The sequence below is a fragment of the Trachypithecus francoisi genome, unplaced genomic scaffold, assembly GCF_009764315.1.
Source record: "Trachypithecus francoisi isolate TF-2019V2 unplaced genomic scaffold, Tfra_2.0 Lachesis_group12, whole genome shotgun sequence".
In the NCBI taxonomy this organism is placed as follows: domain Eukaryota; kingdom Metazoa; phylum Chordata; class Mammalia; order Primates; family Cercopithecidae; genus Trachypithecus; species Trachypithecus francoisi.
The window spans coordinates 79,736,404-79,754,414 of record NW_022681457.1 but is presented as its reverse complement, the minus strand read 5'-3'; the positions used below and the strand labels follow the sequence as shown (position 1 = coordinate 79,754,414).

The window sequence follows — 18,011 nt, the reverse complement described above, 5'->3', positions numbered from 1 at the left end:
AGATTTGATAGAGTAGATAGGTAGAGCAGATATTCCTGCTCTGTGTGCCCATGGCACTCTACGGATTTATCTCAGACCCTTTTATTGTATATTTCTCTCCTTGCCTGAACCCTCTCGCCTTCTCTAAACCCCCTCCTTGACCCACGCACAGTGGCTTACACCTATAATCCCAGCTACTTGGAAGGCTGGGAGGGAGTATCGCTTGGGCCTTGGAGTTTGAAGCTGCAGTAAGCTATGATCACACCACTGTGCTCCATCCTGGGCAACAGAGCAAGACCTCATCTCTATAAAAATAAATAAATAGGCCAGGCGCGGTGGCTCATGCCTGTAATCCCAGCACTTTGGGAGGCTGAGGCGGGCGGATCACGAGGTCAGGAGATTGAGACCATCCTGGCTAACATGGTGAAACCCCGTCTCTACTAAAAGACATAAAAAATTAGCCGGGTGCGGTGGCAGGTGCCTGTAGTCCCAGCTACTCAGGAGGCTGAGGCAGGAGAATGGCGTGAACCTGGTAGGCAGAGCTTGCAGTGAGCTAAGATCACACCACTGCACTCCAGCCTGGGCAACAGAGCAAGACTCCATCTCAAAAATAATAATAAATAAATAAATAAATAAATAAACCCCCTCCTTATTTGACCAACTCCTGCTCTATTATTCAGGTCTCAATTTAAACATCACTTTCTCAGGAAGCCAGTTTCTGAGTCCTAGGCTAGCTTCGGTTCCCTTCTTACATATGCTCATAGACTTCCTCTGTCTTCATAGTCATAACATTTTATTGTTATTACCTGCTTAATACCTCTCTTTTCCCCCACTGGATTTTAAGATCTCTGTGGACAAGAATCACATCTGTTCGGCCGGGCGCGGTGGCTCAAGCCTGTAATCCCAGCACTTTGGGAGGCCGAGACGGGCGGATCACGAGGTCAGGAGATCGAGACCATCCTGGCCAACACGGTGAAACCCCGTCTCTACTAAAAAATACAAAAAACTAGCCGGGCGAGGTGGCGGGCGCCTGTAGTCCCAGCTACTCGGGAGGCTGAGGCAGGAGAATGGCGTGAACCCGGGAGGCAGAGCTTGCAGTGAGCTGAGATCCGGCCACTGCACTCCAGCCCGGGCCACAGAGCAAGACTCCGTCTCAAAAAAAAAAAAAAAAATCACATCTGTTCTACTTATGTCTATATTTCTAACATGTAGCACAACGCCTGGCACCTGTTTGCTGAGTAGAGGAACGAATGACCCAGCGTCTGCAGCTGGGCAGAATTAAAGGTGTAAGTAAACACCGCTCTCTTTCTTACATTTAAGTTATCAATAAAATTATTTTTCAGCCTCAGGCCTATTACACAGGCCAAAGGGAATAACCATGGAATACATCTGTAGGTTTACCCAAATGTTCCTACTCTATTTTTATTTTTATTTTTTTGAGACAGGGTCTTGCTCTGTTACCCAGGCTGGAGTACAGCAGCGCAATCTCAGCTCACTGCAGCCCCAAACTCATGGAAACTCAAAGGATCCTCTCACCTCAGCCTCCCAAGCAGCTAGGACTATAGGCACGCACCACCACACCCAGCTAATTTTTCTGTTTTTAAAATTTTTGTAGACATGGGGTCTTGCTATGTTGCCCAAGCTGGTCTCAAACTCCTGGCCTCATGTGATCTTCCCACTTCAGCCTCCCAAAGTGCTGGGACTACAGGTGTGAGCCATCACACCTAGTCTGTTCTCAGATATTATTGTGCATAAAAGAGGTTTAAAATGCAGATTACCAGTTACCTATCCACCTGCACCCCCAAGGTTCTGCTTTAGTAGATTGAGGGTGGAACCCTGGACCCTTATTTCTAACAAGTACTCTGTGTGGCTCGAGTGCCAGTGGTCCACGGGTTATGCTTTGAGAAACGTTGCTGCCTATAACCTGGCTCCTGTCCCCACAACCCATGACACTACCCTAACCAAGGCCCTAGCTTTGTTGCCAAGACTTTTTTTCCTTCCTTGTCTTACTGGACAATATTTTCCATTCGGCCACAGGGTGAAATGAGTAAGGGTTGTACAGGGTGGGATGAGTAAGGCAGGGTCGCACAGGGTGAGACAAGTAAGGCAGGGTCGTACAGGTGCAGGGTCAGATCCTGTCTGTTTAACACTGTGATGTCGTATTCATCTTATCATGGATTTGTTGTTGTCGTTTGAGACAGAGTCTCACTCTCACTCTGTCACCCAGGCTGGAGCACAGTGGTGCCATCACAGCTCACTGCAGCCTCAACCTCCTGGGCTCAAACCATCCTCCCACCTCAACCTCCCAAGTGGCTGGGACTACAGGGATGCACCACCACACCCCCAGCTAATTTTATTATTTTTTTGTAGAGACAGGACCTTGCTGTTGCTGTTTCCCAGGCTGGTCTCAAACTCCTGTGCTCAAGCGACCCTCCCACCTTGACCTCTCAAAGTGCTGGGATTATAAGTGTGAGCTACCATGTCTGGCCCATCATGGACTTTTTAATATTAATTTATTTTAAATAGCTCATTGAAATATTATTTGATAACTGAGTTTTTTGGTGCCCCTTTAAATTTCAGACCCCAGGCAAGTGTTTCCCTCACCTCACCCTAGTCCTGGCCTTGCTTGACCACTGCCTCCTCTTCAGCTGTCCTCTTCTTCTACCTTCTGCTATTTCTCAGTTGCTATTGCAGGATCTCTCCCACCCCAATCCCCCACTGAAATGTCAGTGTGTCTGAGCATTCTGTGTTTTTCTTACTTGGTCATTGCACTTATTACATTAGGCATTACATCATTCTTCTTCATTTCTCAAGTGCCAATCATAGTACCTAACATTTAGTGGGTACTCAGTGCCCACTATGAATGAACCATGCTTTTACTAAACAGTTGTAGAATCAGTGTTCTACACCTAGAATTATTCATAATTCCCTAACCTTTTGCAATCTTGTCATACAACAGAAAAAATAGACTGCCTGAGGTGATAACAGTGTTTTGAATTAATAAACCGACTTCTCCTACTTAGCCCTCCAGTTATGGTGGATTTTGGAGCAAAACAAGTCAATATAATAGCATCAGAGCATCATTATTTTTTGCAAAATTGACTACCACAAAGTCCCATATAAGCCTAAACCCTTTTTCCAACCTTGAACTTTCAGAATAGCTCAGTAGGATTTATATATTAAATGATAAAATTAGTTACCATTTATTGAGTCCTTTTTTTTTTTTTTTTGAGACAAATCCTCACTCTGTTGCCCAGGCTGGAGTGCAGTGGCACAATCTCGGCTCACTGCAACCTCCGCCTCCCGGGTTCAAGCAATTCTCCTTCCTCAGCCTCCCGAGTAGCTAGGATTACAGGCATGTGCCACCATGCCCAGCTAATTTTTATATTTTTAGTAGAGATGGGGTTTCACCATGTGGTCCAGGCTGATCTTGAACTCCTGACCTCAAGTGATTCACCCTCCTCAGTGCTAGGATCCCAAAGTGCTGGGATTACAGGCACAAGCCACTGGGCCCAGCCTATTGAGTCTTCTTATGTTCTAGGCACTGAGATATATACTGTGCAAATATTATCTCATTTGGGCCTAACACCCAGCCTAATAGGTGATTGGTATTATTCCATTTTATAGATAAGAAAGATGAGCCTTGAAAAGGTTGAGTGATTTACTAGCAAATGGTAGAGATAAGGTTAGAACCGGGTGTCTGTCCGAAAGCCTATACGCCATCGTGTCTCCTACTTAGTGAACCATGCAGACCACAGCTCCATCTGCGACACCACACTGGGAGTTCATCTGCAAAGCCCCCTCCATCCATTTGTCTACAAACCAGAAAGCCTAACAGTAAGAGTTAGAATCGGAGTCGACTGTCTAGGCTCAAATCCCGGTTCCAGCAGTTCACTGTGGGACCTTGTACAAGTTATTGACCTGAGATTGTTACCTTATGTTACTCAGTAAGTAAATGGAAATGCTAATAGCACCCACTGGAGGGCCATGGTGAGGATTATATGAGACAATGCAAGCAAAGCAGTTAGCACAGTGCCCCGCACACAATAGGAGCTGGTACTTGTTAGCTACTGCTGACCTTGTGGCCCCAACATTGCTCCTTCATCCCATGTTCTCTAGATCCAGGACTCAAACAATGTGTTCTGGAACTAATTCCTGGAAATAGTAGACCAGAAATATGTACAGTGAGTGACTATGAAAACAAGACTAGCTGGGTGTGGTGGCTCACACCAGTAATCTCAATACTTACGGGAGGCAAAGACAGGAGGATTGCTTGAGCCCAGGAGTTCAAAACCAGCCTGGGCAACATAGCAAAACTCCATTCTCCACAAAAAGAAAGAAAAAAACAAACAAAAAATAAAGCTGGCATGCTGGCTCATGCCTGTAATCCCAACACTTTGGAAGGCTGAAGCAGGAGGATTGCTTGAATCCAGGAGTTCGAAACCAGTCTGGGCAACATAATGAGATCCATGTCTCTACAAAAAATACAGAAAAAAAATAGCTGGGCATGGTGGCACGTACCTGTAGTCCCAGCTACTCAGGAGATTGAGACAGGAGGACTGCTTGGGCCCAGGAGTTCAAGGCTACAGTGAGCTGTGATTGCACCACTGTGCTCCAGCCTGGGCAACAGAGTGAGACCCTCTCTCAAAAAAAAGAAAAGAAAAGAAAAGAGTAGCCCAGGACAGGGGAAACAGAAGGTGACAAAAACAAAAGTTTGTCAGCCTAGCCTGAAGAAAAAGGGGAAAATGCACTGAGGCAGGAATGGGGCAGAGGTTGAGGGAGCAGGGTGGGGACAACGTAGGAATAAAAAGACCACCACGTGGGCTGACGCCTGGCCCCAGCTATGGCGGCAACAGGCAGGGGAGCCTGGCTCCAGAGCAAACACTATTTTTGCAGTAAAGAGCCTTTCCTAATGAGCCAATCTGTCTCTACTTCTATTGGCATCCTGGGAACCAGGGTGCAGCAGAGATAATTTGCTTCACACACCCCCCGCCCAAACAAAGCACCATTACCTCCAACCCATTACATTAGCCTTTATCAGCCTTGGAAGCTCTCAGTCATCCTCCATGAGCTGCAATAATTTCAGCTAATTTCTTAAGTGTTCTAAGAGCCTCTGATGTGTTATGAGCCTAGTAATTGTTGACTGGTTCCTTTTCTGTTGTGGCTTGATTTCATACCTTGTATCCGAGCTGATGCGTGCTTTGGGTACTTGATTATAATGAGGCTTTTTGCAAAGACTCACATTAAAAAATAACATTAAATACTGAGGTTGGTTTAAATCAGAGTTTAAGTTTTCCACCATCTCCTTTTATTCTTATTAGGAAGCCAATTCTTCATAAGGATAGTGACCTCCAGTGTAAAACTTTGAACAAGTACAAAAATTGAGAATTAATGATGAAGCTGGTTCTTTTTAGGGAAATCTAAGAATGAAGCACAAAGTCATGAACTATGCTGAGACCAAGGCTGCAACGGGCACGGCTTAGAGAAGTTTGGGATATTGACTCCCAGCCTTCTCCAGGGGTCCTTAATTCATCAGAGCCTCCTTGTTCCCTGGAGAGCCTGTAAGAGCCAAGGTGGCTGAATGGCCGCAGAGGAGCCTCCTGGAGAACAGTGAACAGCCAGCACTCCCTTCTCGCCGCATCCTGTGTGTATTGCCACTTCCCCTTCAGCTGGTAGCCCCTCTCAGGGTAAAGGGCCACAGTTCAGCTACTTGGCCACCCTGAACCCTGGGTGGTACCAGAAATTAGGCACAGACTCTGGCTTCTGTGTGAAAAACCACCCTGAAATGACACCCTCTTTAACATGTCATACAGCTATGTGACTGACTCATGTTTAGAAAAGCTTCTCAGGTCCATTGGCATCTTCTTATCAGCTGTGAGCAGGTGAGTTCTGTTCTAGCGTGATTCTGGGGGTCTCAGTGGCATTTCAGGCTCATGATGTCCTTGGCATTCACACCACCCAGGGCCACGGATTCCTGTTAGCAGTGGGTTCCTTGTAGCTCTTGGGATGGGCCCAGAGGTAATGTCCACCGGGCTCCTGCTCTAGTTGCTCCCCCATCCCGTGCTCTCCAGTGGCGCTTCACTAGACAGCACTCTCTTGGTTGTCAACTGCAGAAAACCACCTCATATTGGACTTAGAAAAAGGAAAATTATTGGCTCACTTAACTGGAAAAGCCCAGAGGGTAGAAATATATATTTCAGCCCTGACTAGATCCAGGCCTCAAACAATGTTATCAGTACTTGGCCTCCCTCTCTTTTTCCCCATTTCTGTGTCTTCTCCTCTGTGTTCATAGACCTCTGTGTGCCGTGGTCCTCAGGAGCTCCAGACACACCAAAAACAGAGCAGATCCTTTCCACAGCTTCCCAAGAAAGTCCCAGGCTTTGAGCCTCATTGGATCAATTTAGGTCCCGTGCCCAGCCGCAAAACAACTTCTGCAGTCAGAAGGGTGACATACCCTGTCACCTCCTCACCCCACCAAAACTACATGGCCCATGAGTGGCAGAGGGGTGGTTCCCCAAGTGACAGTTGAGGTGGTATTACAAGAAGAAGGAGAAGAGATGCTGGAGTGGCAAAACCAAAAACTGTCCCTAGTATATAATTCCAGCATTTCCTGCTTGAAGGAAGAATTTCCACACTCTTGTGTCACTTGACCTATGGACATTTCCTGGGTAGGAGGTCAAAGTATGTGAAAGGGGACCTTGGGATCTCTTTGAAAGTTCAGTGCAAAGGAACTTGACAAGAGTTTTATTTCTACTTTTCTATCCCTCTGGACAGTAATCGGTACCTTATAGAATTTCTTGAGGTTGGAGGTGTCCTGACACTCTTGGAAATACTTGGGCTGGAGAAGATCAAGGAGGAGGCCAAGAAGGAATCCGTCAAACTACTTCAGGTTATTGCAAACTCTGGCAGGATGTACAAGGAGCTCATTTGTGAAAGCTATGGTGGGTACTGTGTATCACAAGATGTGTCTCCCTAGGGACCTCAATGAAATGGTGGCAGAACCCACCACTGCTATAGGAAAAACACATCATGGAACTAGTTGAACAGGAACCTTTTGTGCTCCTGTTCACGTCACCACTGGAAAACCCAGATTTATGATTCTCCTGATTCATCATTTAGTCACATTTTTCAGTAGTGGTTTTAGAAATACTTCTCCTTTTTAAATATATCCTGTTTCAGGCATCCATTCAAAGATTTATTGAACTGTGGCCCAACATCTTTTGTGAAATTGAGTTATGAGGCCGGGCATGGTGGCTCACACCTGTAATCCTAGCACTTTGGGACGCCGAGGGGGGCAGATCACCTGAGGTCGGGAGTTTGAGACCAGCCTGACCAACATGGAGAAACCCCGTCTCTACTAAAAATACAAAAGAAATTAGCCAGGTGCGGTGGCGGGGGCCTGTAGTCCCATCTACTTGGGAGGCTGAGGCAGGAGAATTGCTTGAGCCCAGGAGGCGGAGGTTGCAGTGAGTTAAGGTCTCACCATTGCACTCCAGCCTGGGCAACAAAAGTGAAACTCCATCTCAAAAAAAAAAAAAAAAGAAAAAAGAAATTGAATTATGAATAACTCAAGAAATAAAATTGAAGGCCAGGTGCAGTGCTTCACACCTGTAATCCCAGCACTTTGGGAGGCCAAGGCGGGTGGATCACCTGAGGTCAGGAATTTGAGACCAGCCTGGCCAATGTGGCAAAAAACCCCTCTCTACTAAAAATACAAAGATTAGGCCAGGCGCAGTGGCTCAAGCCTGTAATCCCAGCACTTTGGGAGGCCGAGACGGGCGGATCACGAGGTCAGGAGATCGAGACCATCCTGGCTAACACGGTGAAACCCCGTCTCTACTAAAAATACAAAAAAAAATTAGCTGGGTGTGGTGGCGGGTGCTTATAATGGCAGCTACTCGGGAGGCTGAGGCAGGAGAATCGCTTGAACCCCGGAGCTGGACGTTGCAGCGAGCTGAGATCACGCCATTGCACTCCAGCCTGGGCTACAGAGCAAGACTCTGTCTCAAAAAAAAAAAGGAAAAAAAAATTGAAATATAATTATTGAATACCTACTGTGTGGTAGATATATGCCAAGTGCTAGAGATACAAAAATGAATACAATATAGTCCCTGTCCTCAGAGAGTTTAGAGTCTGGTGAGAAAAGTAAATAATCTAGTTGTTTTTTTTTTTTCTTTTTTGAGACAGAGTCTCACTCTATCACCCAGACTGGAGTGCGGTGGCACAATATCAGCTCACTGCAACCTCTGCCTCCTAGGTTCAAGCAGTTCTCATGCCGTAGCCTCCCACGTAGCTGGAATTGCAGGCAAGCACCACCATGCCTGGCTAATCTTTGTTATTTTTAGTAGAGACAGGGTTTCACCATGTTAGCCATGGCTGGTCTCGAACTCATGAGCTCAAGCGATCCACCCAACTTTGCCTCCCAAAGTGCTGGAATTATAGGCATGAGCCACCACACCCGGCTCAATAATTGTAATATAATCTATGAAGTGCTCCAAGTGAGGCATGTAAAAGAGATACCACCCACTACATCTTCCTTTTTCTTTTTCTTTTTTTTTTTTTTTTGAGTTGGATTCTCGCTCTGTAGCCCAGGCTGGAGTGCAGTGGCGCAGTCTCGGCTCACTGTAAGCTCCGCCTCCCGGGTTCAAGTGATTCTCCTGCCTCAGCCTCCCCAGTAGCTGAGACTATAGGTGCGTGCCACCAGACCCAGCTAACTTTTGTATTTTTAATACAGACGGGGTTTCACTATGTTGGCCAGGCTGGTCTCGAACTCCTGAACTCAAGCCATCTACCTGCCTCGGCCTCCCATAGTGCTGGGATTACAGGCGTGAGCCACCGCGCCCGACTCACATCTCCCTTTTTCTTTTTCTTTTTTTTTTTTTTTGAGGCAGAGTCTCGCTCTGTCGCCCAGACTGGAGTGCAGTGGCGCAATCTCGGCTCACTGCAAGCTCCGCCTCCCGGGTTCACGCCATTCTCCTGCCTCAGCCTCCCGAGTAGCTGGGACTACAGGCGCCCGCCACCTCGCCCGGCTAGTTTTTTTTGTATTTTTAGTAGAGACGGGGTTTCACCATGTTAGCCAGGATGGTCTCGATCTCCTGACCTCGTGATCCGCCCGTCTCGGCCTCCCAAAGTGCTGGGATTACAGGCTTGAGCCACCGCGCCCGGCCACATCTCCCTTTTTCAAAGCACTTCCCACCCTGCATTCTCATCAAGGTTCTCCTGTCTGTCTACCCCATGGCCTCTCAAAGCCTCAGTGTCTTCATCCATAAAGTGGGAGTAACACCTTCCTCTTGGTATGGTTTCTGGGATTAAGTGAGTTAGTATTCATAAAACCATTTTGCAAACTGCTGAGTGCTATACAAGTGTTATCATGGCCAGGCGCCATGGCTCACGCCTGTAATCCCAGCACTTTGGGAGGCCAAGGCGGGCGGAACACGAGGTCAGGAGATCGAGACCATCCTGGCTAACACAGTGAAATCCTGTCTCCATTAAAAATACAAAAATTCGCCGGGCCTGGTGGCACACGCCTGTAGTCCTAGCTACTTGGAAGGCTGAGGCAAGAGAATCACTTGAACCCAGGAGGCAGAGGTTGCAGTGATCCGAGATCGCACCACTGCACTCCAGCCTAGGCAACAGAGAGAGATTCCATCTTAAAAAAAAAAAAAGTGTTATCATATAGCAATAAAAAATGCATGTTTTATTTGTAAATTGTGCAGAGCCATTTTAGACTTTAAAACACAGATTTTGACATGCCTATGCTGAAAGCCACATAGCTCTAAGGTAAACAAGACAGTGATGCAACATCAGAACCAAGCCTCAGTTTTGCTTTGGGTGAACAGGCTTAGTTGAAGAGCTGTTAATCCTATTCATATTATATAATCTTGGGTGGGGATTATTTTCATAAAGCCCTTCCAATTTAGAATTTCCTCTCTTCTTTGCTCAGGTGTACGATCCATAGCAGAATTTTTGGCAAAGTCTAAGTCAGAAGAGACCCAGGAGGAAGTGCAGGTTCTGTTGGATTCTTTGGTCCACGGCAATCCCAAGTACCAAAATCAAGTGTATAAAGGTCTAATAGCTTTGCTGCCCTGCGAGTCCCCCAAAGCCCAGCAGCTGTCCCTGCAGACTCTCAGGACTGCCCAGGTGAGCCAAGGCTGCATGCTCCTGTGGTTCTGATTCAGATACAATAATCTTACAATTACCTTCCGCAGTTGTGCTCCACACAGGCATGAGAAACGGAGCTCAGCCTCCCACTGCATGTCTGTTGTTCAATCAGTGTTACTTCCAGAAGGCCAAGGTAGGGCAGAGAGTTCATGCCTCCCAGCAGAGTGATTTGTCCTGTTTACTTAAGGATCAGAAGGATGTTGGCAGACTTAAAAGTGGTTGAGACAAGCAACAAGGATGATGAAAGGGCTGTAGAAAAGATTAAAGGAGTGGATGTGATCGGGAAAGAATAATGGTGCATTTGCAGACAGCATGTAAGTGAAGAGGCCAGGTCTCCAGTGCTGGGGAAGGCTTTTTTCCTTGCTGGCTTTTGCCCTTCTCTCAGACAGTACCCTTGGATGCAAGTGAAACCGAATTTGGGGCATGGTGAGCATATGAAGACATTGTGCCTAGTAAAGGGGGGATAGAGGCTTAAAAAGTGGCTTTAAGATGAACCATCAGGCTGGTTGCAGTGGCTCAGGCCTGTAATCTCAGCACTTTGGGAGACTGCAGCGGGCGGATCACTTGAGGTCAGGAGTTTGAGACCAACCTGGCCAACATGGTGAAACCCCGTCTCTACTAAAAGTACAAAAATTAGCTGGGTGGGGTGGCACACGCCTGTAATCCCAGCTACTTGGGAGGCTGAGTTCAGAGGATCGTTTAGCCTGAGAGGCAGAGGTTACAGTGAGCCAAGATCATGCCACTGTATTCCCTGGGCAAAAAAGTGAGATCTGTCTCAAAAAAAAAAAAAAGACAAATTCAAAAATAATAATAACTGGCTGCCATGGCATGTGTTTATAGTCCCAGCTGCTCAGGAGGCTGTGGTGGGAGGATCGCTTGAGCCCAGGAGTTTGAGGCTGCAATGAGCTATGATGGCACCACTGTACTGCAGCCTGAGTGATAGAGTGAGATCCTGTCTCTAAAACAATTTTAAAAACAGATCAGATTATCATTATTATCTTATTTCCACAGTTCCCATTTCTTAAGTGCCTCATACATGCCAGCCACTGTGTTAGGGGCTTATGTACACTCTCTCTCTTAGTCTTCACTATACCTGATGGAGGCAGATACTATTCTCCCTTTTTTCAAAGATGGTGGAACTGAGCTCAGGAAAGTGTGTTACGTGACTTATCCAAGGCCACATGATAAATAAAAGGTGTTTACCAAGCGAGAATATAAATCCGCCCTCTCCTAAGTCCTTACTCTTTCCACATACCACTCTGCCTCTTCGAAAAAGGGCAGTGATAGGGCCAAAGGGCAGTGATAGGGCCGGGTGCAGTGGCTTAGGCCTGTAATCCCAGCACTTTGGGAGACCGAGGCGGGCGGATCATGAGTTCAAGAGTTCGAGATCAGCCTGACCAGCATGGTGAAACCCCGTCTCTACTAAAAATACAAAAATTAGCCGGGCGTGGTGGCGGGCGCCTGTAATCCCAGCTACTTGGGAGGCTGAGGCAGGAGAATTGCTTGAACCCGGGAGGCGGAGGTTGCAGTGAGCCGAGATCACGCCACTGCACTCCAGCCTGGCAACAGAGCAAGACTCCATCTCAAAAATAAAAATAAAAAAGAAAGAAAGAAAAGAAAAGAAAAAGGGCAATGACAGTGATAGAAGGAAAACAGAAAAAATGGGGCTGGAAAATCAAGGGAAAAGAGTTTCCATAAGGAGGACATGATCAGCTGGGTCAGACGCGACAAAGGGCGTCGGTAAGGGCAGAATAGAAAGATGGTCCCAGCAGGAAAAGTTTTGGTGAATTAGGAGCCTGTCTATGGCAGGAAAAATTAAATCACAGCAGCCTGTCAAAGGATGAATAGGGGATGAAGAAGTGGCTTCTCTTGGGAAGCTTAGATGTAAAGGGAAAAAAGAGCAATAGCAAAGGAGAAGACAGAGTTGAAGGACGATGTTAAATATGGATGAGCTTGAGGATGTTTAATGCTAAAAGAAAAGAACCAATGCATGGGTAAAGTTTGAAGAGAGAGAAAAAAGGGTCTGTCTGATGGGATGAGGTTCCTGAGGAAGAGAAGATTTTAGGATCTTGGATGAGTTCCATTCTTCTTGCCCTGTGTCCCCTCTCCCCCATTCAGAGTAGCCGGCTTTGTTCCTGCACCTCTAGCAGGTAGTCTCATTTAATGCCTTCTGAGTTAGAGAGTTCAGTGGCAGCCTCAGTCTAGGCCCAGTGACTCACCACTGCCCTCCCTTCCTCTCCCCCATTCACCCAGGCGCCTGGCTGTTTGGAAGTCTGCGTTTCCTTTCTTCCAGGTAGACAAGATCTAAAGACTAACCACCTTGGGTGGGCACAGGCTCACGCCTGTAATCCCAGCACTTTGGGAGGCTGAGATGGGCGGATCACTTGAGGTCAGGAGTTCAAGACCAGCCTGGTCAACATGGTGAAACCCCATCTCTACTTAAAAAAATAAAATTAGCTGGGTATAGTGGCGGACACCTGTAATCCCAGCTACTCAGAAGCTGAAGCAGGAGAATCGCTTGAGCCCGGGAGGCGGAGGTTGCAGTGAGCCAAGATCGCACCACTGCACTCCAGCCCTGGTGACAGAGTAGGAATCTATCTTTTTTTTTTTGAAATGGCTCTGTCGTCCAGGCTGGTGTGCAGTGGTGCGATCTTGGCTCACTGCAAGCTCCGCCTCCCTGGTTCACGCCATTCTCCTGCCTCAGCCTCCAGAGTAGCTGGGACTACAGGCGCCCGTCACCACGCCTGGCTAATTTTTTGCATTTTTAGTAGAGACGGGGTTTCACTTTGTTAGCCAGGATGGTCTCCATCTCCTGACCTCATGATCCGCCTGCCTTGGCCTCCCAAAATGCTGGGATTACAGATGTGAGCCACCGTGCCCAGCCAAGAATCCATCTTTAAAAAAAAAAAGAGACTAACCACTTTGTCCTGTTGTCTGTCTGGTCAGTCAATCGTTGGGACCACACACCCCAGCATCGTGGACTGCGTGCTGAAGGTACTGGGCACGATGCACCTGGAAGTCCAGTATGAAGGTAGGGAGGCTACTCCAGATTGCAGAAAGGGGTACTGAGAGCCAGGCGTATCAGCTCTCAAAAGCTTTCTTAGTCACAAAGAGCCTTGATGTGGAGTGTCTGGGACAGCCTTGGCAGATGGAAGACACTGGTTCAGAAAATGTCAGTCACACCTATGGCGTCAGCCACAGGGTGCCTAGGGTGCCTGAATGATTGCAAGAACCTGCCTGGGTCCAGAGCTGGCTCTGGCTCCCAGTCTTATGTGGTGCTTCCTGGCTAAACAGAAATCACCCTGAGGAATGTTCTTCTTTTAAGAAACTAAACTGAATAGTCATAGTATTCATTTGGTTGGTTGTTTTTCCTTTTTTTTTTTTTTTTTTTTTTTTTGAGGCGGAGTCTCGCTCGGTCGCCCAGACTGGAGTGCAGTGGCCGGATCTCAGCTCACTGCAAGCTCCGCCTCCCGGGTTTACGCCATTCTCCTGCCTCAGCCTCCCGAGTAGCTGGGACTACAGGCGCCCGCCACCTCGCCCGGCTAGTTTTTGTATTTTTAGTAGAGACGGGGTTTCACCGTGTTAGCCAGGATGGTCTCGATCTCCTGACCTCGTGATCCGCCCGTCTCGGCCTCCCAAAGTGCTGGGATTACAGGCTTGAGCCACCGCGCCCAGCCCTCCTGGGTTTTTTTTGAGACAGGATCTTGCTTTGCTGCTCAGGCTGGAGTGCAGTGGTGCCATCATAGCTCACTGTGGCCTCAAACTCCTAGGCTCAAGAGATCCTCCCTCCTCAACCTCCCAAGTAGCTAGGACCACAGGTGTGCACCACTACGTCCATCTAACTTTTTAACTTTTTGCAGAAACGAGGTCTCACTATGTTGCCCAGGCTGGTCTTGAACTCCAGGCCTCAAGCGATCCTCTCACCTCAGCCTCCCAAAGTGCTGGGATTACAGGCATGAGCCACCGCACCCGGCCTATTTATTGAGAACCTCTGTGTGCCTGCCACTTTCCATACAACACCTCATTTACTTCTCAAAATAACCATAAGAGGCCAGGCATGGTGGCTCACGCCTGTAGCCCCACCATTTTGGGAGGCCAAGGCAGGCAGATCACCTGAGGCCAGGAATTTGAGACCAGCCCGGCCAACGCAGGAAAACCCCGTCTCTACTAAGAATACAAAAAAATTAGCTGGGGGTGGCGGCGTGTGCCTGTAATCCCAGCTATTCGAGTGGCCAAGGCACAAGAATCACTTGAACCCAGGAGGCAGAGGTTACATTGAGCCGAGATCTCGCCACTGCACTCCAGCCTGGGCGACAGAGCAAGATTCTGTCTCAAAACAACAACAACAAAACAACAATAATAACAACAAAATAACCAGAAGAGTACACAACCTGGTACATACTAGGTATTCAAATGTTTCCATGAATGAATGGTAAAGATATGTACTTTTATGTTTTTCAAGATACAACAATAAAGCACAGAGAGATTAAGTATCTTCCCAAGGTTACACAGCTATTGGATTCTAGCCGGATCTGCCTGACTCTAAAGTTTATGCTTTTTTTTTTTTTTTTTTTTTTTTTTTGAGATGGAGTCTCGCTCTGTCACCCAGGCTGGAGTGCTGTGGCCGGATCTCAGCTCACTGCAAGCTCCGCCTCCCGGGTTCACGCCATTCTCCTGCCTCAGCCTCCTGGGTAGCTGGGACTACAGGTGCCTGCCACCACGCCCGGCTAGTTTTTTGTAGTTTTTAGTAGAGACGGGGTTTCACCATGTTAGCCAGGATGGTCTCGATCTCCTGATCTCATGATCCGCCCGTCTCGGCCTCCCAAAGTGCTGGGATTACATGCTTGAGCCACTGCGCCCGGCCAAGTTTATGCTTTTAACATATAGCGCATGGCAGATATTTAAACGATAAAATTTCCTTCCCTTTTCCTATAGTGGTTCAGAGGAAGGAGATTCTATTTTCAACAGGAGGAGATTAAAGAAGGGTTCACCGAGACGGTGGTGTTTGAACTGAGCTGTGGACAATAGGGAGGATTTGGGAAGGTGGAAAGGAGGAGAGGAGGTCGTTTGGGAAAGGGGGATGGTAGAAAGGAAGGCAGACAGGGAAGTGCAAGGTGTGTCCTGGGAATAATGGGTAGGTCACTTAGAGAAGAGATGGTAAAGGTCTAGGAAAGGTAGGCTAGGAGCAATGGAGGGGCACCTTCAATGCCATGTGGGTAGGTGGCAGTCTCTCCAGTAGGCAGCATGGAGCCACTGAAAAGTGAGCTGTGCACAAGTGAGGGCTGAGGGAGTGCAGTGCCTCCGAAGATGGCCTGGGTGGTGCTATGCCAGGTGAGCCAGAGCCACAGGGAGCCACTTGAGGCTGGAGGCCAATTAGGAGGCATTTGGGGTGGTCCAAATGACAAAAGAAGAATGTGCTGGTCCAGCTGGGTACATAGCCCCAGGAAGAGAGCATGGACAGGACAGGGAACTGCCTGGTGAGGAGAATGAGGCAGCGTTTGGATGTCGGAGTGGGCGGGGCCCAAGAGACCAGGACAGACAGGCCCAGTAATCAGGAATGGTCTGGGCATTAGTATAGGGATAGGGACTCCCGTGTCCAGGATGACAGGCTGAGCCCCAGGTTCAGGAAGCCTGGGGAGGAGAGCATGAGGAGCAGCCAGGCACTGAGGTTCAGGTACACAAGTGAGATCCTGGGGAAGATCAGCAAAGCTCTGGAGACCACTTCCAACCTAGGTTATTTTTGGGCAGTAGTGGTTAAACTGAACATCAGGCATATTATTCCTTCAGTAACATTGTCAGTTTTGTATTTTTTTGACCCCTGCAAGCTCTGTGTGCATATGTGGGCCTTGTATGTTGAGAAATAATGCTATGCTAAAATCTGTTAGCAGCTGGAACAGAGTGTCCTGGCTGGAGAGGAGTTGCCAGTGAAGGGGTGGAGTGGTACAGGGACCTAAATAATAGTCAGACCCTGCACCAGAGGGTTGTCACTGGCATTGGAGCAAGGCGATGACCTGGTAGTAGAATCATGTTAGGAAGCTTAATCAAACGATCCCAAAGACTAGATTGGGTAGCACTGAGACCTTCCTCTCCCCACCCCACCTCTGTGTGGCAAACATGCCCACTCCTCCTCATCCATCCATCACTTCTCAGCTTAAGCATTGCCTCTCTAAGCCCTTCCCTGACCCTGCCTTCAATCTCTGCCCAAATGTCAGCCCTTCTTCCTTTGAACCACCCTGCCCCCCTCCTTTAACCCCCCTCCATCAGAGCTGTGTTCTCTAAAATGGTACCTTCCCCTTACATAGACTGTGTGCAATTTCAGCTCAACCATCATGGCATTTATCCTTATATCCTCAGCACAGCCCTAGCATGTTAGGTCCTCATTGCATGTTTGTTGAGTGAATGAGTGAGCAAGTGAGTGAGTACTGCACATATGCACTGCATTAGTCATTACTCGCCTCTATGCCTTTCTCCTCCAGACCTCTCAGCAACTCCAAGGCAGGTACTGGGTCTGATTCATCTTTTTCCAACTCAGGACCTGGAACATAATGGGTGCTCAGTAGAAGTCTGTGAAAAATAAAAAAAAATCTTTGTTCTTTTTTGAGACAGGGTTTCACCCTCTGTTGCCCAGGCGGGAGCACAGTAGCACAGTCATGCCTCACTCCAGCCTCGACCTCCTAGGCTCGAGTCATCCTCCCACCTAGGCCTCCCAAGTAGCTGGGACTACAGGCACAGATCACCATGCCCAGTTAATTATTTGTAGAGATGGGGTCTCCCTATGTTGCCCAGGCTGCCCTCAAACTCCCAGGCTCAAGTGATCCTCCTGCCTCCACATCCCAAAGTGCTGGAATCACAAGCGCAAGCCACTGCACCCGACCAAAACAAAACCTCTTATGCTGATGAAGTCCTCCAGAGTTGTAACCGGCCACAGCTTCTTCCAGTATCGGCCTAAGTTCGAGTCCTTCTGCATTTATTCAGTAACAGCTAACAGTGTGCAAGAGGCAGTGGGAACGCGACTCTGTGACTGCATTTGGTTTGTTATAGGATCATGTGATAACAGTGAAACTACGTGCCTCAAGGTCATTTCAGATATGCCAGACTCATAACAGGTGCGCACAAAAAAAAGTCTGTTGAATGAATGTATTATTATTATTATTATTATTTTAACCAGGCGCTTCAAAATAGTCTTCATATAACTCCAAATGTAGAGAATGCGTATGCAATACTTGCCCGCTAGAGGGCACTGTTTCACATGGTCCGCGTAGACCGGAAGTTGAGAGAGAGAAGAAATTCGCACGCCTTCAGTTTCCAATGAAACTCCGCCCAAGGGAGGGAAGGAAAGTTCCCACGGGTCCTACATGTGATCCTAAACAGTGGGTGACCGGGGAGGATTAGAGAGTAATTTCTTTGAGTTTGCGTATACCAAATTGCAAAACCAGAGTGAAGCCCCAGGAGGCTGGCAGCAGTCAGCATGGAGAAGCAGCCTGTGTCCAAGAGGAGCCTGAGTGACTGCGGGGAGAAGAGTTTAGTGGGTGACAGGGACTGATCTCAAAAGGGCAGGATTGGTTTGTTTCTTTAAACAAATATTTACTGATTATCTGTGATGTGCCAAGAACTGTGCCAGACACTGGGGTTTTGTTTGCGTTTGCTTGTTTGCATTGAGAAGGAGAAAACTGAATGTCTTGGAAGGAGAAGGGTCGGGGGTGCCCACTCCACTCCCATGTGGCATGTGTGTGGGGCAGAGTGGAGGGTTATTGGCATCCTTCCCCTGAGAAAGCTACAGGGGAAGTGGCATCCTCAGGGCAATGTCCACTGACAACAGGAGGCGGAGAGGCTTGGGGGCCTGGCGATTGTTTATCTTGCAGTGGGTGTCA

General features: G+C 47.9%; 1 protein-coding gene across 6 annotated transcripts in view; it reads left to right on the top strand.

Annotated features, from left to right (window-relative positions):
- The window catches only part of ARMH1 (armadillo like helical domain containing 1), a 55,896-nt gene that overhangs the window by 20,628 nt on the left and 17,257 nt on the right, over window positions 1-18,011 (top strand). For all 6 annotated transcript variants that reach the window (XM_033226682.1, XM_033226683.1, XM_033226686.1 and 3 more), the window contains exons 4-7: window positions 5,793-5,861; window positions 6,754-6,920; window positions 9,923-10,119; window positions 13,087-13,171. In XM_033226682.1, the coding sequence (XP_033082573.1) occupies window positions 5,793-5,861; window positions 6,754-6,920; window positions 9,923-10,119; window positions 13,087-13,171 (518 nt within the window). The remainder of the gene's footprint in view (window positions 1-5,792; window positions 5,862-6,753; window positions 6,921-9,922; window positions 10,120-13,086; window positions 13,172-18,011) is intronic.